Source organism: Miscanthus floridulus, chromosome 16 (assembly GCF_019320115.1).
Source record: "Miscanthus floridulus cultivar M001 chromosome 16, ASM1932011v1, whole genome shotgun sequence".
Lineage (NCBI taxonomy): Eukaryota > Viridiplantae > Streptophyta > Magnoliopsida > Poales > Poaceae > Miscanthus > Miscanthus floridulus.
Window position 1 is genome coordinate 101460163 of NC_089595.1, and position 23620 is coordinate 101483782.

General features: G+C 43.9%; 1 protein-coding gene and 1 pseudogene across 3 annotated transcripts; one reads left to right on the top strand and one right to left on the bottom strand.

Moving 5' to 3' along the window:
- The first annotated feature begins 2114 nt into the window (after positions 1–2114).
- On the top strand, positions 2115–8639 carry LOC136512220 (uncharacterized). Of its 3 annotated transcripts, XM_066506199.1 has the most exons (8): positions 2115–2238; positions 2339–2465; positions 3614–3686; positions 4753–4846; positions 5468–5581; positions 5669–5717; positions 7498–8036; positions 8297–8412. In XM_066506199.1, the coding sequence occupies exons 2-7, from the start codon at positions 2433–2435 to the stop codon at positions 8008–8010; spliced, it is 876 nt and encodes a 291-aa protein (XP_066362296.1). In that variant the 5' UTR covers positions 2115–2238; positions 2339–2432; the 3' UTR covers positions 8011–8036; positions 8297–8412. The 3 variants fall into 3 exon arrangements, with proteins under 3 accessions (XP_066362296.1, XP_066362297.1, XP_066362295.1); XM_066506200.1 differs by lacking the exon at positions 8297–8412 and adding an exon at positions 8504–8639 and having other exon boundaries at positions 2132–2465; XM_066506198.1 differs by having other exon boundaries at positions 2132–2465.
- Positions 8412–9297, bottom strand: LOC136512221 (cysteine proteinase inhibitor-like; annotated as a pseudogene).
- Positions 9298–23620: the final 14323 nt, after the last annotated feature.

Here is a 23620-nt window from a genome sequence, read left to right on the forward strand (position 1 = left end):
CTGTTCTAAAAAAGAATAATTCTTACTTTTAAAGAGTCAAATAATTTAAAGTTTAGTCAATGTTTTTTTAATTAGTAACAATTATGGTATAGATGCTCTGTTTGCATCCACCTATCTAACTATTAAATGTGTTAGCTGTAAAAAAACTAGCTAATAGCTAATTGTTAGCATTTCAAAGGATGAATTTGAAACTTATACTTCCTCATTCTCTCGAACGCTTTCCTCGGATGAAGGAGATGTTGTTCCTCGGATTGAGCCATAATAACAATATTATCAATGTACACCTCCAATTCTCGGCCCACTATACCCTGAAATATGCTATTTTGAGTCCTCCGGTACGTGGCTCCTGCATTCTTGAGACCGCATTACTCTCCACTCATAGGCACCAACAGGACCAAGGCATCTAAATGCAGTCAACTTATTAGTCAAATCTAAACAATGACCTTAGCTAATTTTTAGCAGCTAATCTGTTGTAAAGAAAAGAGCAGTTCTCATTTTAAAGAGTCAATAAAGTTGGTCAAATCTATAAAGAAATACTAACATTTGAAGTATTGAGACTCTCTTTGCATCCATCCAACTAACTTAACTATCAAATGTGTTAGCTGGGAAAAACTACTAATAGCTAATTGTTACATGCGTGGTAGGTGAGACAGTTGAGGATCCAGACATGACCTCATCTAATTTTTAGCAGCTAATTGTTAGTTGCTACATGGGATCCATACAAGCCTCGAATAAGTATTATTAGATTAATCATGTATTCGTTTGGCTTATAAGCCGTACTTTTTCAGTCAACAAATAATATTTTTCTCTCACAATAAATCAGTCAACAATACTTTCAGCCATGACTTATCAGCCATGCGAACATGGCATATACTCTCATGGCAAGACCTTGTTTGGATCTATATAGAGCTAATAATTAGCTCCTCTGAATCCAATACATCCAACTAATTGTTCGCCAAATATTGAACTGACAACTATCTCACTGGTTGGACCAAACCAGCTAATATGTAGCTAGCCAATATTAACTATGAGTAATTATCTAGCTAATAACTATTAACAGCTAAAGAATCCAAACAAGGCCTAAATCCAATAGAGATATAAATGTGCTGCTTCATCGGTTCCAAATTTTAAATTTAGTTTTTTTAGTACATAACTTTTTATTATGCACATAGATCCACGCTATGACTAGATACATATAGTAAAAATATTTGTGCCTAAATATGCCAAAATGATTTATAAATTACTATGTTTATTCTAAATTATAAGTTATTTTGATTTAGATACATAGCAAAACAAATACATCTAGAATAGCCACGATGACTTATAATTCGAAATGTAGAAAGTAGAATATAGGGAGTACATTTTTTAAATCAAGTCAAGCTTAAAATTTTGATTTTAGTTTAAGTCTAAAATTGTATAGATTATTGTAATACTTTTGACATAAATAAAGCAAGCGATGAAACGGGAATATCCGTGACACCGTTCAACTTTAGAGGCTCTCGTAGGTTCGAGGGCGGTGCGTCGTTCTCGTTTTAGGCAATCTTTGCCTCGTTGGCGTTCCCTAATTTCCTTTTTATCTTTAACCTGCTAGTATAAAATTAAGCAATAATAAACGATAAGGATGTTTCTGATGGAAGAAAAAGAAAAAGGATAGATGACGGAGTTAAGTGACATGACGTGGGATCGCGTCAAGTCCTTATCTCACAGGTCACAAGGCTGACTCCAAGCCGGGGTTGGTTGCCCCCAAATTTGGGAGGACTCTAGGCGCGTCCGGGCCGCTCGGTGAGCCGTCGGATTCCCCACCACCAGACCAGACGGACGGCGGACACGGGAGGCCAACAGCGCCACGGCTCTGCCCGCCCACCCAACCCCGCTCTGGCAAGCGGGCCCCGCACCCCGCCCGCGGATAGCCAAACGAACGAGAGGCTGCGCTGAACGCGCGGAAGGTCCACGGACGTGGGGCCCGTGCCTCCCCTCCCGTCCCGCGTTCTACTACCCGCGCGCGCTGTGGTGAGGTCACCGTGGGCGAGAACCAGCTCCGTGGACCCGGTCTGTTTGTACATAGGCACTTCGCGTGGTGTTCAATGCGGTGTTGGACTATGCACCGGGTCCACGGTCCAGATCCCTCGGGACGGAGAGCGGAGGCGGCTTTGGCCCGATTCGCGCGGCCCGGCCCCGGATCGAACGATTTGGGGGAAAAGGTGTTGTGTTGCACAAAAGAGGCAAACACTAAAGCCGGTAACGGAAACCCTAATCCCCCAAATCCCCCAATCCCTCCCGAATTGCTATTTAATGTTCCTGTTCTTCCCCTCCGATCCGATGTCCATGTCCCCAATAGCTGCGCTCCCCGCGGCGATCGAACACCCGGTCGTGGCACTCGCCGCCGTTGAGGAGGCTTCCGGCGCTGGTTCCAGCGCCTTGTCGTCGGCGCCATGAGGAAGAAGCTGGACACGCGCTTCCCCGCTGTAAGATTCAATCTCAGATCCTGCGATCGGTTTGAATTCCAGTATCCTGGTTCCTGTGCTTATGTGTGCGGATACGTGTGCCTGTGTCATGCCTGTGGCTGTTTGAATTTCTGATGGTGAAGTTTGCTTGCGATTTCTTTTTCTTTCTTCCTCATGAAAGGTTTCCCTATGATTCTACTGGAGCGGTATGCTCTAAATTCGTGGTATGCATGGTTGTGTTTCAACAAACTTTTTGTGGTTCGTTCAGGATACTTCAGGACTTTGGTTGGTTGGTGATTTTGTGGGCTTTGGTTGGTTGGTGATTTTGTGAATTCGCTGTAGATCTAAGTAGTCGATCTGTACAAAGTCCTGTAATGTTTAGGTCTTGTTTCCTACCACCAGCATTTCTGTGATAGGTTTTTGGCGTGGATCAGGTTGCCTCAGAGGGTATTGTTTGAGAAGATTTAGTTTATAGACTTGCATGCTTAACTACCAGATCATAATTCTATGATTTGTTATAATTTAAGGAATGATGATGAGCAAAATTGTTGGTGTACGGATGCATTGAGAAGTTTTCAAATAATATTCTTTTTGGATGTTCGTTAAGCTACACCGTTGCTAGTTTAACCATTATCGATTGTCTGCAAGCCCTTATAATTCTAGACCTATGGTGGTTGATAGTGTGGTTACTGGATTATCAGCTTAGTTTTGTGAGAATGCCGGTTTTGTGATACCATCTGATTCCAAGCATGGTATAATCATCTGGTGTAATTTATATTCAAAAGAAATCATGTACTCATCAGTTATTTTGCAATGGTATTTTATCGTTGTGTTATGCGTTTGTAGATTTAAATATCTATTTAGGCAGCAAAAGTCTGTTTCACATGGAATCCCGTATGTGGTGCATAGTCATTTGGGATGCAATCTTCACTATCATTTGCTCTGAAATTATGTTTCTGCATATGCTAGGATTGATGTTTATCACCTCATGTCGCAAAGCAAGTAGACAAATTGATTACATACCACTTTCATTTTTTCCTTAAGTGTGGAATGGAAAGGCAGTTGATGTTTAGTATGGGACAATCATAATTACGAACATTGCTTCAAGTAACTTCTTGACAATACCCTTGTGTTGATCTAATGTCGACTTATTGTGTTTTAACATACAGCCTCGGATTAAGAAGATCATGCAAGCAGATGAAGATGTGGGCAAGATTGCTTTAGCTGTACCTGTTCTAGTGTGTAAGTCAATCTACTATTTTTTTTGTTACCATTTACCTAGATAGCTGAAGGGTGGGCCTGGTGCAAGCGGTAGAGTCTTACCGCCTGTGACCGGAAGGTCCTGGGTTCGAGTCGCGGTCTCCTCGCATTGCACAGGCGAGGGTAAGGCATGCCACTGACACCCTTCCCCAGACCCCGCACAGAGCGGGAGCTCTCTGCACTGGGTATGCCCTTTTTATTTACCTAGATAGCTGTTTGGCATCCTACTACATCAATTTTAGCCATATAGTTCTTTCACTAATCAGTAATCACTGCAGAATGAATCTTTTTTCCCGCCATGTTATGATTCTGTTATCCAAGAATTGATTAGGATTTAATTTAGGAGACCAAAAGGATAAAAACACATGCAACTAAACTATATTTTCATGTAAAGCGTGTACTTGCCATGCTTGTCGGTGTATTACTTTATCAGAAATAGAATGTTTTAATTGGTTCTTTGATTTTGATATTGGTGCCAAAATATTGTTATGTAATGTCAGGTGTTCTCTTCGGAAAGCTTAGGTACTTATAAGTATTACCAAGCAAAATGTGATAGCTCTCTATTGTTTCTGTAATTGTTTTGATGAAGTATGATGCAGTATTCTATAGTTATCACAATCTTCATCAATCATTACAACATATTATTTGGAGAAAGTTAAGTAATGTAGTAGCAAGATTAAATTGGTCCATAATTCCATTTGGTAGTGGATGTAGAAAATAAAACAGGACTACCGTTTTAAATAGTGTGCTTAATTTATCAGTTGCAAAGTATGCTTTAAATCATATGTTGATATCTGTACTCTAATTTCTGCTTTGTCTTCCGCTGGTGATACATGCACTTTTCTTTATTTAAACTGAACTGGCTTCCAGATTTTGAGATGATATGTCTGCATACTGTGCAAAGTAACTCCAAATTTGTCTTGCCATTTTAACTAGCCTATTATATTTTTGTAGTCTGTTTTTCAATATCAATATAATTTCTTTTAGCATTGTCCACATTTTGTTCAAATTATCTAACATACATGTCTTCAATGTCCTTGATTTGTAGCCAAAGCATTGGAGCTATTTCTGCAAGATTTATGTGATCGGACATATGATATTACAATTCGAAAGGGGGTGAAGACTGTGGGTTCTTCCCATTTGTAAGTTTACTTGACCCATCTTCTTGTCATATGGAGTTTGGGCATAGTTTTTCGTTTGACCAATGTAAGAGGGAGGAGCAAGTTATAGAAAATATATATATGAGTGCATAGCCCTACTTGATTATCATGAAAAAGAAGCTTAGTAGTATGTATCTGCTTTACATTTTAGTCTTTCCTTTGTTGCACGTTGATTTTGCATGTCACATGTACAAGCAAGCAATAAACTTCAGTATATATTGGTATTGGCAAGGAAGGCCTTGCTTTGGCTTGGCAGGAGCATGGGTTCTGTACAGGCATTATTATCTGGTGATCCTGTGTACTAACTGCTGTTTAGGGTCCACGTTAGTTTTGATCGAATCCTGTAAATTCTTTCTTTGCAGATATTTATAATGATCCTAGTCTTGTGAGAAAGAAAAATTAAGTGTGTGTCGCATGGCCTGTTGATTGATGGGGGAAATATGTAGAGAAGTGCTGGCGAGGCATGGGGTTGGGGTATAGGTTGTGTAATGTCATTGTACGGAGAGAAAATGAACTTATTTTCTGGATTGTAGTATCATTTTTTTGCATGTTTTTAATTCATCATTTCTTTTACTCATTAAGTTTTTTGCTTAATGTGTTCAGGAAACAGTGCATTCAAACGTACAATGTCTATGACTTCTTGACTGAAGTAGTCAGCAAAGTTCCAGACATTGGTCCTTCTGATGTTATTGCTGATGATAAGCTTGGCAAAAGGAGGTAAATTATCTATCTTGTAGTTAACAAGGTTCTTACATGTCCCAATCATCTTCCACGAAGTGTTAATAGATGTCGAATTGTCATCAGGAAAGCTGAAGAAGATGGAAGTGAGGAGGAATTAAAGAGGACAAGAAATGTAAGTCACTATTATCCATAAGACCATAACTCTATGTGGATGTTGCATATTTCACAGCTCATACGTCTTTTAGAAAATTTGGCGAAATAGCCAATTTCACCCCTCAAGTTTTACTAGAGGCTCCATTTTGTCCCTGAACTTTTGGATCGGCCATTTCAATTCCATAACTTTCTCTTTTGGGGCTCAAACCTGTCCTTGCTCCCATATGGCATGCCACATTGCATGCCTTGTCACCCGTGGACATCCATTGCTGTTTCATCACACATGAAATGTCTCTTTTGCTCTTGTTTATGCTCAATTAGTAAGGGAATGGATGCAACAATATCCCAGTCCAATCGACTATGAGCATCCTTAACCCTAGTTGTTAAGGCGTCGCTATACCGACGCCATATCGTCGCCATATCGCCGTGGCGTTTTTCTGGCTCTCGCCACGGCGACGCCACGGCTCCGGCGTGTATGGCGTCCGCCATAGCGCCGTGGCGTCCCCGTGGCGCTGATTTGGCGTCCTGTGGTGCCTTTGTGCGCTGTGGCGGGCGCAATAGACGGTGAGGGTGAGGGTGAGGCCGTGAGGGTACCTGTATAGGCCGAGTGGCCGATTGGAGCCCTCCGAGACCGAGCCCGAGACGCAACCGCAAGCAGCCCTCCGTCGGCCTCCCCCTTTTGCAGGGGCCGTGCGCCGTCGACGGTCCAGCGGAGGCGGGAGGGGAGAGGGAGGTGCGTACGTAGGGTCGCCAGCCGGTGTGCAGAGGACGGAGGCGTGGGCGCCAGGTGACTGGCGAGAGGCGGGAGGAGGAGCCGCTGACGCCACCGCCGAGCCTGGGACTGCCCCGCCGTCGCTGAGAGCCCGAGCCTGAGTGCCGCCTCCGTCGCCTTCATGCCGAGCGCGAGTGGGGGACGGAGCAGAAGATGGAGCGTCGCCTTCATGCCGAGCGCGAGTGGGGGAGGGAGCAGAAGATGGAGCGGCGGCGCTGCGAGGAAGATAAGAAACGGCGGCGGCTATCGGGCTGTGTGCCTTAGTGCTAGGGTAAAGACTATGCGGCGGTGCGTGGGCTTTTTTAGATGGGCCACTAAATAAAAGCCCATACCATCTCTTTTCTTTTTCATTTCTTTTTTCTTTCTTACCATTTGTCAATATAATTTCCTAATATCCTAGACTATAATGTATGTATTCGCCACGCCGATGTGTGTATGGTGTCGCCATAGACGCTGTAAAGGTGTGAAGGTGGTGGGTCGCCGCGCCTCGCCACGCCGCCGTAAAAACTATGTCCTTAACTATTTTTTTTACCCTTTTTGTTTCTTTACTGATTACTGATATGTTCCTTGTTGGATTATTGTTAATCGTACTCTCACTTATCACATAATATATCTGTAGACATCCTTTTATAGCTGCCAAGGGAGCAGATTAGTCATTGGTTGGAGATTACATTACATCATACATTCCTTTAGTAATATAGCAAAACAAGTGTAAAAGAGAATTCTTCCGTGATTGCTCAACAAAGGATGACCAGCACTGGCTAGGCATGCCATGTCAGTGTAAGGATATATTGGAGCCAAAAAAAGAGAGCTTAGTGACTAGATTGGTCGGTTTGAAAGTCCCAAGGATGGACAAAGTGGTCTATTTTGACTACTATTAACTTAAAGTATCTGTCAGAACTTAATTTCCTGCTGTTATTGGTCTTCCAGATTTCACTTCATATTATTATCAAATATGATAATCCCATTTTCTATTGAGCCTTAGACTTTCTGAGTTCATTTTGCTGAATGAGTTGCTTTTGTGCAGGAGACAGAAAGCTATACAAGCAATGGCAGAGGCCGTGGGAGGGGCCGTGGGAGAGGCCGCCGTGGACGTGGAGCTTGGCGGGAGGTTGTCACAACTCATGAACAATTCGCGGAGAACCAATCTAGCAAGCTAGCCAGCCTAAAGGTGGAGGTAGCAGATGAGGTCCCGAATGCAACTGAAGCAAAAGTGGCTACTACACCAGTGAGCAATGCCAAGGCATCCTTAAGGAACATTGACTTGAATTTAGATCCAACTGATGAAGAGGATGAGGTTACAGTGCCACCCCAAGCCCAGCTGCCAGCTCCAGCAACTAGTTCCGCTGCAGCCACTGCAGGACCTGGACCATCTGCTGGACCATCTGTTCCACTGTCAAAGGAAGGAGCAAAACTCAAGGACTTTATTGGTGCTTGGGAACTGCCTGACATGAACAAGATGGAGATGGACCCTGTCCAGTTTGCTTTGTCAACAAACCATAGATTGGAGGAGGAAGAGGATTATGACAATGAAGACTAAGCTCCACCTTTATAGCTTCAGAGATGGTAAGTAGGAATAGCAGGACTACTGTAGGTTCAACTTAACTCTGTAGCAGTTCTCATGTATCATTTGTATCATAGCCGCCGAAGCTGCTGATGTAGCTTATAATGTTCCAGACTCCAGAGGTTAAGGTCGTTCGACTAGTTGACTGTAATGTTCTAAAGTTAGGTTCCGTCAACAGCTAGTGCTTCTGCAGATAGTACCAGTTGTACATTCCAGTTGCTCTCCAGTTTAATGTTAATTATGCTTTTGCTTCCTTGGACAGTTGAGAAATTTCTTGGTGGTGTCATGTATGGCAACATAGAAAGCAAGAAGGCTTTCAGATTACTTAGCACAGCTCATTCCATTACAGGAGTCAATTTCATATAGGATACAATACATGTGTGTAAGATGCTGGTTTATTCATCATATTATACTTTTCCAGTGGGATGTATTTCATGTCCGACAGCTAAATTCTTTCGTTGTGCTCCAGCCTCCAGCGAAAAGCTTGTGGGCCTTGAGGGAAAAACACATCATGGCACTGGAAAGATGGTACCTTCACTACCTGAAACATGGTTGCCCAAGCACAAGGAGAACTTTCAACAGTGATCGCAGCTTCCTAATACCAGGTTCTACAGAACGAACCATTTTAGTCTTTATTCCCTTCTACGCATTTCTTGTGCTGTGAAAGATCATGTACCTCAGGCGGCCGCGGCGTCCCCGACCGGCTGGAAGCTCTGCAGCTGCTTGAAGTTCTCCCACACCTTCTCCCACACCCTGGCCTCGTACAGCTTCTTGCCGCCGGCGGCCTCCTTCACCTGGACGGTGAAGTGGTGCATGGTCCCGGCCACCACCTGGTGCCTCACCTTCACCAGCCTCTCGAACTCCAGCATCGCGTTCTGCACGTGTATTATACATACATGTGATAGATATACATCGTCAGTGACGGCTCCGATCTCCGATCTCAACTTAAAAAAGGTGCAAAGGAACGTGTCTTACGGTCTTGCTGTTGTGCTCGGCGACGGCGAAGCGCGCGAGCTCGATGGCCTCGAGGTCGTTCTCGTGACCCACCGGCGCGTCCCGGACGTCGCCCACCATCCCCACGCGCCGCTCGTTGTGTGCCTCGGCCATCGCTGACGCGATCCGGTGAGGGTGAGCGGATGTGCGGCGGGACGGAGAGGAAGCGGCGGCGAGACGACGGCCACTACCGCTAGTGGGAGCAGCAGGAGTAGCACCACCGAATGTCGTTGCTCCACGAAGCCAGATCCGCATACCTCTAGAGTGGAGGATTGGCAGGATTTATAGCGAGAGGGAACAAACTAAAAGCAACGGCGTGTGGGAGGTCTTTGCGCTGGTCGCCGTTTGCCGGACGATGCGACTACGGTGATGGGGACGCGGGCGGGGCGAAGGATGCCGCGGTACCGGTACTGCGTCGTTGACGGCGACGCGACTCTGATCCGATGCTTTACGAGGAAGCAAAGCGGTGCGGCGAAGGAATGCTGTGGAGCCGTCGGTATGCTTTGGCTCCGTGGACGGTCCCGTTACCTGTTTTGAGTTTTTTTTTTTTTTTTTTTTGACGCGGAGTGAAATGATTCTCTGCCTAGAGCTTATTAGGGAAGAAATTGTGCGACCATGATGCATCGAATCGAATGTGGCGTTTCAGTTCACACCAAGGTATGGCCGGTGAGAAGGAGAAAAATTAATATTTAACCCTGAGTTCGTAAGCCTTTATTTTCTTCTAATATTTTATCTCGCGCACGTGAATTCTTTCAATCCGAAGATTTCTCGTGTTTCCTCTCCTTTTCTATTTCCAAATATCTCTTGTCACCCCTGAGGGCATGAAAAAGGCCAAAGTACCCCTACCTCCTTAACCTATTCTCCCTGGAATCGAAAGCACGCTCATTCGCCCATGTTTCTGCTTTGCACAAGGCATCGCGACAACGCCCACGGAGGTCGCCACCCGCCCAGTTCTCTGCCGCGCACCTAGCCCCACTTCGCCCCACCCAGGTCCCGGCCGCCCGCCACCCTTACTTAGCCCGACAGCTAGGGTTTGGGCTAGCCGTGGTCGACCCTTGCCGTAGGCCGGCCGCCACCGGTGTCCGGCTGTCCCTGGTTGCCCGACACCGGTGTCTTGTCTTCATCTTCTCCACCTTGATCACATGACTCAATGTCATGTCTTATGTGCAATGAGCCCCTTCATCATCACATGTGTGAGCTTTGCAACCTCTCCGAGCCATTTCCACCTCCATGGTATATGTTGCTCATACACATGTACCTGTGGACTAATCACTTATGTATCTCATATAAACACAATTAGTCCACCTAGGGTTGTCACTCAATTACCAAAATCAAACAAAGACTTTTCAATAAGCACCTATGCTACTTTCAAGCAGGTGGCAAGCAATCAGAACCATTTTACCATCTTTTATATTCCAGTTCTTACTACGGTGCTAGACTATAGCCAAGTCGTATCATATCACACGGCAATTTGTGAACCAATGTATCCCAGCTGGGTATCCCGAAACACATGCCCCGCTTGTACCCTAGGCACAAGCAAGACCAACCCATCACTCTCCTGTCAAGGGGTCTAGGTCCCTGTCCAAACTTGGACTCCAAGCCCCCACTCCTAAGTTCCAGACTTAGTGTGGTGCTTAGACCTCCACCATTCTTGCCTCCAATCAGTCGATCCGAAAAGAGCCAGAATCCACGACAATAGAGCAATGAGCCTTCCCATTCCCATAAGCAAGTATGTGCTTAGGATAATAAGTCTATGACCTGACTATCATCCACAACAACGGACGGTCCTCAATCGACACAGGCGGAACAAGTGCAATCCGAGCCTCGCTCGAATGCCTAACCAAGTCCCGATCCAAAGTACCATTCCGCCCGATCTTCAATTATCATTCATATATATTCCATATGACAGTAATATAATAACAACAATAATATCTTTCCTATCTCTCGCGAGTGATAGGTAATCACTCGACTTCTACCAGATCCTATAGCATAGCAATCTACACGATCCTGACATGCTAGTAGGACTCATAGATAAGGATATATATATATATATATATATATATATATATATATATATATATATATATATATATATATATATATATATATATATATATATATATATGCAAGTGGTTTTCACCCAAGTCCTTAAAACTTAATGCAAGCATAAAATAAAGTGAAGAATAATAGAGGTTATGCATCGGGGCTTGCATGGGTAAGATATAACCAAAAGTTAGCATTCCATCATAGTGACACGATCATCAACGCATCATCTTTTCTGCTACCTCGGTTGACTACATGATCCATCGTTGTTCCTATTATGATATATGTGGATGCAACGCAGAGTTGTAATTAATCAACGACAACTACAACTCTCAATTACGATTACGCTCTGCAAGCTAACGAGCTAGCTTTAATGATTAACGTACTGGTCTACGTATCCACGTCGCCAAGTAAAGCTTTGCCTCTGGAAAAATGTTCTAGTTCTAAGGGTGTGTTTGGTTGAGCTGTGGCTGTGAGAAAAAGCTATTGTGGGCTGTGAGCTGTGGGAAAGCTACTGCGGGCTGTAGAAAAGCTAAAAGTTGTTTGGTTAAACAAGTATAAAATATATCTTCTATCTTTATCTCTCTTGAAACAACTATGGAAGAGCTTTTTATTCCACCAATTTTGAAAAGCAGAAAGCCAAAAGCCAAAAGCAGGCTCAAACCAGCTTTCAAAACTGTACTACAAAAAAGCAACTGCTTTTGAAAAAGCCACCTGAAAAAGCAGCTCCTTTGGTTGAACTTTTGGCTTTTAGGGCCAAAAGCCAAAGCCAAAAGCCTAACCAAACGCACCCTAAATCACAAGGTGTTTCGATATTTTATTGATTAAACCTATATTTTCGAACTAGGGCATATTTAGCTACCTAGCAAACTAATTATTATGGAGCTATAAAAATTATAGTGAGCACCTAATAATGTTAGAAATTTATTGTAAAAGTTTCAGATCCAACACTATCACCAATCTATCACAACAATTCCTATAAATTTATATTTTAATAATATTAAGCATCTCAATTTAATTAGATCGCTTCTAAAAATATTATAAAACTATATAAATAAAATATACTAGTAGATAGATCATGATTTTAGGACTTAACAAAATTGGTTTTATAATTTTTTGGTTAACTACATAATTTTATATTGAATTTACAAATTTACCTTAGAAGCTAAATAAGAAAATGCTTAGAAAAGGAAAAGGGTCGGTGGCGACCATTTTGGCCCGGTAGCCCAACACGGCGCAGCTGCGCGTGCGTCGCGGTGGCCTAGCAACGGCCCAAGGCCGGGGGCGCCCACGCGCGCTCGTGTTTTGAAAAAGAGGGCTCGGGTTTTTGGATAATCACGCGGAGCAACGGAACACTATTACTACAGACTCACGTTTTGCATTAAAGACCCTAGAATGTGTTGCCTTTTGCAACGGGGTGGTCCTCGGCATGCCCGCACGCGGCGGCGTGACACAATGGCGGCAACGGCGGTTACGCTGGGCCAACTAGTCTCGCTACGACGGAAGTAAGGGGCCGACCACCATCTACAGCTAAACGCGCAAGGATGGGCGGCGGTTAGGAATTCGGAGATGCGCTGGCACGAGCTGCAGCGGCAAGCGGCTATCCGCGGCGGTGGTGTGACTATTCTGTTGAGCCTATGCCCTCACGACAAGGTAGAGATGGTGGAGATGCATCCGTAGCTCATCGTGGTGTACGCCCTACTGACGGTTGAAGCTAGGAAGCGCTGTGGCGGTCTGGCCACATGCGACCGAGCGAGGCAACGACGCTCTACGATGGACACCGACGCGTCACCACGTCTCCGGTAAGCGCCCTGGCCAAATAGCGTGAACACCAGATAGAGGAGGTCAAGGCGAGCTCCTAGATACAAACAATTAAACTAATTCGGACCTTACCTTAATTTCACTGGCACGGCGGCGCACCTAGTTGACGGCGAGAAAAATGCCAAATTGGCGGCCAGTAGTGCTCGGTCACGCCAAAGTGGGGGTCGGGCTGCTAGCTGGCTTTCCTGTCTAACTACTAGAATGCCGAATTGAGGTGTGGTGTCCCGAACCGCACGTATTAGCTTGCGAAGCGGCGCGGCTCCGTTGGCGGCAAGGCAGACGGGGCAGCGGCTTCTAGGCTCAGACAACCTCAACCAAAGCTATGCTAAATGAACGGGAGCATCCGCATGGTGAGGCTCAGAGGGAAGTGCCGTGAGGTGCCGAGATGGGACCGCTCGGTCTTGGCAGGGCACGGACGGCGGTAGTGGAACAACGGTCGCGCGTGGCGCTGTCTCACAGGGCCGGTGTAACAAGACGATGCGAGGGAGGGCAGTGACACCGCGACACGGGCATTAGTGTGACTTGACTACGGAGGCAGGCAGCGGCTCGGTGAGTAGGTGATTCGAGCGGCGAAAAGAGCACCACGTCGGCCAGATAGCGACGGTCGCGGTGTTGGCTTGGCCCCGAGCACGGCTTGGCTGACAGCGCACACGCGGTAGCCATGCAGCAGCACTATAGCTCCGCCTGGCCCTACAGAAGGCGACTATGGCCGGCACAGCCCGGTGTGCGGCCGATGGCCAGCAGCCGACGAGGCCGGCCAATGGTGCAATGGCCACGGCCAGCTATACCTGGCCATGAAGCCCGCGGGCTCGTGGCCTGGCCCATGGCCTAGCAATTTGGCCCAGCCCAAGCATGGAACAGCCCGATGGCCATTGGGCCTGGGCCGGCCTAGCCCGAAGGATCAGGACATGCCTGGGCCACCACCTAGGCCCACGACATGGCACGGGCACGGCCTGGTGAAAGAGGCGGCCGGTGAACGGCCCGGTGCCTCCAACAGCTAGTGAGGCAGGCCGTAGGCAGCCTAGCCCATGAAGCCGCCTCCCCCATGGCCATATATATGCTGCCCCCTCGGCCCGCCCCCCCCCCGATCCCTAACCCTAATCCCACTCCACTCCCGCCGCTCGCAGTCATAGTCGTCTCATCTCGCTCGCTCTTGATCCGCCGCCTGGAGCTCACCACCGCTCGCCTTGAGCTCGCCGGCCCTGCTCTGGTGACCTCGTCGCCGCTCGTCCACCTCAACCTGAGTTCACTAACCATCTCCTCCCTCCTTTCCCTTCCTATCCCCTCTTCCCCCCTCCTCCGGTGTACCATGTGAGTTCGTCGTGTCTGTCCTTCCACCGTCGCTCGCTGTTGTTCTAACTGTTGTCTGTCTCCTCCTCTGGCTGCCTCCCTAGCCTCTTCTTCAGCAATGGGCTTCGGTGGCGTAGGTTAGGGTTAACCCTAGCCCTAACCTTAAGCTCTAGTTTGGTTTTGGTTAATTGATAAAACCCTAAGTGCTAACCTAGTTTATCAAGATGATTATAAGATAGGTAGCACTACTCCAAGTGATGAAGTAATGGTAAAGATCATGACAATGGTGATGGCATAGTGATGGTCAAATGCTTAAACTTGGAAAAGAAGAAAGAGAAAAACAAAAGGCTCAAGGCAAAGGTATAAAATATAGGAGCCATTTTCTTTTGGTGATCAAGACACTTAGCGAGTGTGATCACATTTATGATTGATAGCCGTACTATTAAGAGGGGTAAAACTCGTATCAGAATGCGGTTATCAAAGTGTCACTAGATGCTCTAACTCATTGCATATGCATTTAGGATCTAGTGGAGTGCTAACACCCTTGAAAATGTTTGTGAAAATATGCTAACACATGTGCATAAGGTGATACACTTGGTGGGTGGCACATTTGATCAAGGGTGGTGAAGTTTGGGTGCAAGAGTAAGAAACTCCACCGGCGAAGTGTCCGCCCATAGAGTTCGGATAGTCCGACGGTGCCACTGGCACCCTAGACAGAAAAATTGGAGGTCACTATGAGTGACCAGATGCTGATCTTGGGTGGACCGGCGCGTCCGGTCAGGTGTGGCAGAGAGATCGCCAGTTTCGGTGATGCACCGGACGCTGGACCTGAGATGCACCGGATGCTAGTTTCTGCGTCCGGTCAAACTGACATAGCAACACAGTGACTAGGGTTTAGCACCGGACGCTAGTCTGTGTCCAGTCAAGGTGGACCGGACGCATCCGATCGAAGAAAACCAGATTTGGACCCTTACTGTAAACGACCGGACACTGGTGGTTCAGGGTCCGGTCAGTTTTGCCGGAGCGTCTGGTCAGTTAATAGCCGTTGTGATCTGGCGGCTCAAGTTTAACTCAGAATGACATGTGGCTTGTATCTGTGGACCGGACGCTGTGTCCAGGGTCCGGTCAGTATGCCCGGAGCGTCCGGTCAGAGCGCGTTTTGCCCAGTGAAGGCGTACAACAGCTCTATTTTGTGGGGGCTTCTATTTAAGCCCCATGGCCGGTTCAAGCTCACTCTCTTGCACATTTTCATTAACAAAGTAACCTTGTGAGCTTAGCCAAAGTCCTCCCACTCATCTCCATCATTGATTCATCATCTTTGTGAGATTGGAAGAGAATCCAAGTGCATTGCTTGAGTGATTGCATCTAGAGGCACTTGGTATTCGTGTTGTGCTGCGGATTTCACTTGTTACTCTTGGTGGTTGCCACTACCTAGACGGCTCGGTGCAGTGGTGGAGGATCAGCACGAGTTGGTGATTGTTCATGGCCGTCTCCGGTGATTGTGAGGGGAGTTGTACCTTCCCCGGTGGAGCGCCGAAAGGTAACTCTAGTAAATTGCTCGTGTCATTGAGTTACCTCACTTGTGGGTCAGTTCTTACGGTGTCCAATCATGTGGACGAGGTTTGTGAAACACCTCTTAGCTGCCGAACCACCAAGTGTTGGTCGACACAACGGAGACATAGCGTGTTAGCAAGCATGTGAACCTCGGGAGAAAATCAATTGTCTCTTGTCTTTGTTATTCTCCCGGTGATTGGCTATATATTCATCTTGTGATTGGTTCATCCCCTACATGTCGGTATAATCATCCTACTCACTTATTTACATTCTTGCAAACTAGTTGATACAAGCTCTTTAGTGTAATTAGAATTGAGAGCTTGCTTTATTATTTACATTCATCTAGTTGAGCTCTTTAGAGTAGCAAGGTTGAGAGCTCTTAGTGAGTAATTACACAGCAAGTTTGTGTGCCTAAGTAATCATTGCAACTAGAATTGTTGGATAGGTGGCTTGCAACCCTTGTAGAGCTAGAGTAAGTTTGCATTACGCTATTTGTCATACTAACCAAATTACTCTAGTAGATTTGTAGATTTTTAAATAGGCTATTCACCCCCCCTCTAGCCATATTAGGACCTTTCAAGTGGTATTGGAGCCATGGTCACCGTTTGATTGAAGGCTTAACAACCTCGGTGTCAAATTATGGCTCAAGTTGTGTTCAACCATGTAGGGGGGCAAACTACCGTTCTTTGTTGGCACATGCTACGATTATTGGAAGAGAAAGATGAGGATGTATCTTGGTTCAATCAATGATCAAGTATGGGAAGTGACTGAGAATGACTATGCTATCATTGATCCCGATGATCCAACTAACCAAGATAAGATCAACAAGCAATGCAATACAATGGCTCTCAACACCATATACAATGCCATTGATTCCAAGATGTTTGAGCAAATCAAGGATTGTGAAAGAGCAAATTAGGTGTGGAAGAGATTGGAGGAAACATATGAGGGCACACCGGTGGTGAAGAGTGCCAAGTTGTACATCCTCAAGGACAAATTGACAAGCTTCAAGATGAAGGAAGATGAGAGCATTCTGGAGATGTTCCATCAATTGCAAGTAATTGTCAATGACTTGAAGGCTTTGGGAGAAAAGATCAAGGATGATGATGTCTCTCATCGGTTCTTAATGTGCCTACCTCCAAGATTTAAGATGTTGAGATTTCTCATCATAAGAGGAGGATTGAAGGATATTACCCCCAACCAAGTACTAGGTGATGTCATGACATAAGAGACATATCGTGTGGAAAGGGAGGGGGATGACAAGGATGACAAGAAGGAAGAAGAAGACAAGAAGAAGAAAAGCATAGCATTCAAGGCTAGCTCATCATCATCAAAGAACAAGGGCAAGTCCAAGAAAGAATCAAGTGATGATGATGATCTTAGTGATATTGATGATGAAGCTATGGCTCTCTTTGTGCGCAAGATGGGAAAATTCATGAAGAAGAAGGGCTATAGTGTAAGAAAGAGGAGATCACACCAAGAAAAAAGAGTATGTGAGAAGATGCTATAATTGCAAGAGCCCCGATCGTGTAGTAGAAAATTGTCCATACAATAGTGACAATGATGAGGATGAGAAGAAGAAGCACAAGGAGGATAAGAAAGAAAAGAAGGAGAAGAAGGAGAAGAGAATGACCTTCCAAAAGAAAAAGAAGGGTGGAGGCTATGTGGTCACATGGGATAGTGATGGCTCTTCGGATAGTGATAGCTCTAGTGATGATGACAAGAAATCTATCAAGAGAGCACTAGCAAGCATCGCCATCAACAACAAGCCATCCATCTTCGACACTCCATCGACGTGCCTCATGGCAAAACCTACCAAGGTAAAATATGATGTGAGTGATGATGATGAATGTGAAAGTAATGCTTGTAGGAGTGATGATGATGATGAAGAGTACTCCAAGGAGGAGCTCATGGACATGTGTGAGCAAGTGCATACTTGCTTTGAGATGAAGAGAAAGGAGTGCAAGGAATTGAATAAGAAAGTCAAATTTCTTGAGCAATCCCTTGATGAGCTCAATGCAACTCATGAGAGGCTAATGGAAGCCCATGAGAAGCTTGGCAAAGCTCACTATAAGCTTGAAAAGGCTCACTCCTCTCTTATTGAGCAAGTCAAAGTGGAGGAAGCCAAGAAGGAGCAAGTGATCATAACATGTGATATGGGACTAATATGTGATCTTATTGATGAATCTATTTTTGTTGCTCCCACTAATACTTCTTAGCAAAATCATTACTACTCCACCTATGAATGATACATCACTAATGGTGGAAAATGAGAACCTCAAGAAGGAGGTAAATGAGCTCACTCGTGCCTTAGGCAATGCCTATGGTGGAGAAGCCCACTTGCAAAAGTGCTTGGGTAGCCAAAGATTTTCTCTCAACAAAAAGGGATTAGGCTATACCCCTAAGAAAGGCAAGGCGGCCTTTGTCACTCCCAAAGCTAGCTTTGTAAAGGGCAATGGTTGGTTTTGCAATAGATGCAAGCAAGTTGGGCATATAGAGCAAAATTGCAAGACCTACAAGAACAAGCTACCTAATGTATCCTTAATTAAATTTGATTCTTGTTACATGCTTTATAAGGGTACCAATTGTATGAAGGCTAAGTTCATTGGTACACCAATTGTGGGCCCAAAGAAGAAGGCTATTTTAGTACCAAAGATCTTGGTAACTAACCTACAAGGACCTAAGCAAGTTTGGGTACCTAAAAGAAATTGATCTTCTTTTGTAGGTCAATTATAAAGCCGGAGGAAGGCATTGGGTGTTTGATAGTGGGTGCACACAACACATGACCGGTGATCCAAGAATGTTCAATTCAATCAACGAAAGCAAGAGCAATAGGATTGATAGTATAACATTTGGTGACAATGGCAAAGGCAAGGTTAAAGAACTTGGTAAGATTACAATATCCAATGATTTGAGCATTTCCAATGTGCTACTAGTAGAGAGCTTGAACTTCAACCTATTGTCGGTAGCTCAATTGTGTGATCTTGGTTTCAAATGCATATTTGGTGTGGATGATGTAGAGATCATAAGTGTAGATGGCTCTAACTCGATATTCAAAGAATTTAGATATGAGAATCTATACTTAGTTGATTTCAATGCTAGAGAAGCTCAATTGTCAACATGTTTGATCACTAAGTCAAGCATGGGTTGGTTATGGCATAGAAGGCTTGGTCATATTGGAATGAAACAATTGAATAAGTTGATTAAGCATGACTTAGTTAGAGACTTGAAAGATATCACATTTGAGAAGGATAAGTTATGTAGTGCATGTCAAGCCGGAAAATAAGTTGGTAACACACATCCTAAGAAGAGCATGATGAGCACATCTAAGGCATTTGAGTTGATGCATATGGACTTGTTTGGACCAACCACATATACTAGCATTGGTGGAAATAAATATGGATTTGTGATTGTGGATGATTTCACTAGATACACATGGGTCTTTTTTCTTGGTGACAAGAGTGATGTATTTATAATATTCAAATCATTTGTCAAGGGCATTCACAATGAGTTTGAAACAACCATCAAGAAAGTTAGAAGTGATAATGTTAGTAAATTCAAGAACACTAGAATTGATGAGTTGTGTGATGAATTTGGAATTAGACATCAATTCTCGACCAAGTACACTCCTCAATCAAATGGCTTAGTTGAAAAGAAGAATAGAACTTTGATTAATATGGCAAGATCAATGTTGAGTGAGTACAATGTGAGTCATTCATTTTGGGCCAAAGCAATCAACACGGCTTGCTATTATAGCAACCGACTCTATTGTCACCCCATGATGGAGAAGACACCCTATGAGCTTTTGAATGGAAGAAAGCCCAACATAGCATAATTTTGGGTTTTTGGTTGTAAATGCTATATATTGAAGAAAGACACTAGATTGAGTAAGTTTGAAAAAAAATGTGATGAAGGTTTCTTGCTTGGTTACTCCACTACTAGCAAGGCTTATAGAGTTTGGAATTTGGCTAGTGGTACTCTTGAGGAGGTTCATGATGTGGAATTTGATGAAACAAATGGTTCCCAAGAGGAAGATGAGAACCTAGATGATGTAAGAGGCACTCAATTGGTCAAAGCAATGAAGAACATGGACATTGGTGAGTTAAGGCCTAGAGAGATGATTGATGTTGAAGATGACAAGAACCAAGTGCTCTCTAACTCAAATGTACAAGCTAGTGGTTCTCATGATCAAATCCAAGCAAGCACTAGTAATGGCAATGTGCAAGATCAATAAATGGCTAGTTCATCATCTCAACCAAGTGATCAATCTAATGCAAGCAATCAAGTGCAAGTGCTTCAACCAATCAATGTTGTAAGAGATCATCCATTGGACACTATCATTAGTGATATTTCAAGAGGTGTGCAAATAAGATCAAGATTGGCTTCATTTTGTGAGCATTTCTTATTTGTGTCATCCATTGAGCCTAAGAAGATAGATGAAGCTTTGAATGATGTTGATTGGGTTAATGCTATACATGAAGAGCTAAACAACTTTACAAGAAACTAAGTATGGGAGTTAGTTGAGAGGCCTAAGGGTCATAATGTGATTAGAACCAAGTAGGTCTTTCGAAACAAGCAAGATCAAGATGGGATAGTGATAAGGAACAAAGCAAGATTAGTGGCTTAAGGTTACACTCAAGTTGAAGGTCTTGACTTTAGAGAAACATATGCCCCAGTTGCAAGATTGAAAGCAATTAGGATCTTGCTAGCTTATGCTTGTGCCCACAACATCAAGTTGTACCAAATGGATGTGAAAAGTGCATTTCTAAATGGGTACATCAATGAGCTTGTGTATGTTGAGCAACCTCCCGGTTTTGAAGATGAGAAGAAACCCAACCATGTCTATAAGTTGAGAAAAGCTTTGTATGGATTAAAACAAGCACCTAGAGCATGGTATGAGAGATTAAGGGATTTCCTACTCTCTAAGGGATTCAAGATGGGAAAGGTTGACACCACTCTCTTCACCAAAAAGCTTGGAAATGACTTGTTTGTAATGCAAATCTATGTTGATGATATCATCTTTGGATCAACAAATCAAGAATTTTGTGAGGAGTTTGGCAAGATGATGGCAAGTGAGTTTGAGATATCTATGATTGCAGAACTTAGTTACTTCCTTGGTCTTCAAATCAAGCAAATGAAGAATGGCACATTTATAAGTCAAGGCAAGTATATCAAAGACATGCTTAAGAAGTTCAAAATGGATGAGAGTAAAGCTATTAGTACACCAATAGGGACAAGTGGAAGCTTGGATAGTGATGCTAGTGGCAACATGGTGGATCAAAAGATGTATCGGTCTATGATTGGAAGCCTACTCTATGTGATCGCATCAAGGACGGATGTGATGTTTAGTATATGCATGTGTGCTAGATTTTAAGCCTCACTAAGAGAAAGTCATTTGAAGGCAACTAAGATAATATTGAGGTACTTGAAGCATACACAACATGTTGGATTATGGTATCCCAAAGGAGCAAGATTTGAGTTGATTGGATATTCGGATTCCGACTATGCGGGATGCAAAGTTGAGAGAAAGAGCGCATCGGGCACATGTCAACTATTGGGAAGATCACTTGTATCTTGGTCATCAAAGAAGCAAAATAGTGTAGCACTTTCAACCGCCGAAGCGGAGTACATTTCGGCCGGTAGTTGTTGTGCTCAATTACTTTGGATGAAGGCTATCTTGAGTGACTTTGAAATCAAGTTCAAGCAAGTGCCATTGCTATGTGACAATGAAAGTGCCGTAAAGCTCACCAACAACCCAGTTCAACACTCAAGAACAAAGCATATTAATGTCCGTCATCATTTCATAAGAGATCACCAACAAAAAGGGGACATTTACATTGAGAGTGTGGGCACCGAAGATCAACTTGCCGACATATTCACCAAGCCACTTGATGAGAAGAGGTTTTGCAAGCTAAGGAATGAATTGAACATACTTGACTTCTCCAATATGTGTTGATGCACCCCCGTCATATGACATGCCTCTCCTTCGAGTAATCTAAGGTAAAAGTTAATTGGCATGGCATACATCCTTGCTAAGGACATGATTAGTGCATCTAGACATATTTCACATTTGAATAGGCTCATTCATGAAAATCAAATGAATTTGATGCTTGTATGGTACCACTATTGCTTGTATGTTTGAAATGATCTAGTGGTAGCATATGACATGTTTGTGGGCTTGTAAACCTAGTGTTTGATTTAGAAAATGAGCTATAAGTGTTTAACTCAACATGGTACAAGATAACCTTTATTTGGAGATGTGAAGAAGCTTGTCCTTGGATCAAACCGAGTTAAATAACTTTTGCAAGTACTCTAGATTGAACATTCTCATTTCACATGGTTTCACCCCAACATATCTATAATTTGAGGCCACCTTTTGTGCAAATTGTTGACATTAATAATCCTATCCTATCTATACTTTAAGCCTTTGTGGTCATTGATGACAAAGGGGGAGAAATAATATACAAAGATAGTAAAACAAAGAGGGAGAGATAATATATAACAAAAGAAGGGGATCAATTAAATTTTTGAGCATACAAATAGGGGGAGCAAGCTCATAAACTTGTATGGTGTATTTGAATGAGCATTACATATGTTTGCTTGCATGGCATAAGTTTTAATTTCAAATATCCATGCTTGTGTGGTGTATGCTAGTTGTAGGTTTGAATGTTGAAATGAAAAACTAGCATGCATAGGCTAAGTAACTAGACTTATGTTCATTCTATGGAAACTAGACCCTTGCATGTAATGTTGATCTCACAAGGTATTCTAGTTCTTGTATATGTCTAGTTACTAATGGTGCTAAGGATGGTATATTGGTGCACTCCGATTGGTATCACGCTTCAAAGGTCCATCTCTTATACCTTAGCATCATTTGATAGAAATTGTCTCCTATATTTTCTATCTAAGCATATATGCAAGCTTCAATCCAAACACTTAGCACATATATAGGGGGAGCAATTGCTATCATATGGAGTTCATGAAACTTGCCCATATCCTTTACACATGGTAAATATGCTTGGACAAGCAACATGAATTCAAATGAACTTTAATTCATATCTTTGTATAAGGGTTGTCATCAATTACCAAAAAAGAGGAGATTGAAAGCTCTAGTTTGGTTTTGGTTAATTGATGAAACCCTAAGTGCTAACCTAGTTTATCAAGATGATTATGAGATAGGTAGCACTACTCCAAGTGATGAAGCAATGGCGAAGATCATGACAATGGTGATGGCATGGTGATGGTCAAATGCTTAAACTTGGAAAAGAAGAAAGAGAAAAACAAAAGGCTCAAGGCAAAGGTATAAAATGTAGGAGCCATTTTGTTTTAGTGATCAAGACACTTAGCGAGTGTGATCACATTTAGGATTGATAGCCGTACTATTAAGAGGGGTGAAACTCATATCGGAATGCGGTTATCAAAGTGCCACTAGATGCTCTAACTCATTGCATATGCATTTAGGATCTAGTGGAGTGCTAACACCCTTGAAATGTTTATGAAAATATGCTAACACATGTGCATAAGGTGATACACTTGGTGGGTGGCACATTTGATCAAGGGTGGTGAAGTTTGGGTGCAAGGGTAAGAAACTCCACCGGTGGAGTGTCCGCCCATAGAGTGCGGATAGTCCGATGGTGCCACCAGCACCCTAGATAGAAAAATTGGAGGTCACTGTGAGTGACTGGACGCTGATCTTGGGTGGACCGGCGCGTTCGGTCAGGTGTGGCAGAGAGATCGCCAGTTTCGGTGATGCACCGGACACTGGACCTGAGATGCACCGGATGCTGGTTTCTGCGTTCGGTCAAACTAACATAGCAATACAATGACTAGGGTTTAGCACCGAACGCTGGTCTATGTCCGGTCAAGGTGAACCGGACGCGTCCGA

Excerpts from the sequence above, each read along its gene's own strand:
- LOC136512220 (XM_066506199.1), top strand. The coding sequence starts at position 2,433 with ATGAGGAAGAAGCTGGACACGCGCTTCCCCGCT. Across the intron at positions 4,847-5,467 it reads ACTGTGGGTTCTTCCCATTT|GAAACAGTGCATTCAAACGT; the intron begins GTAAGTTTACTT and ends TAATGTGTTCAG. Across the intron at positions 5,582-5,668 it reads GATAAGCTTGGCAAAAGGAG|GAAAGCTGAAGAAGATGGAA; the intron begins GTAAATTATCTA and ends AATTGTCATCAG.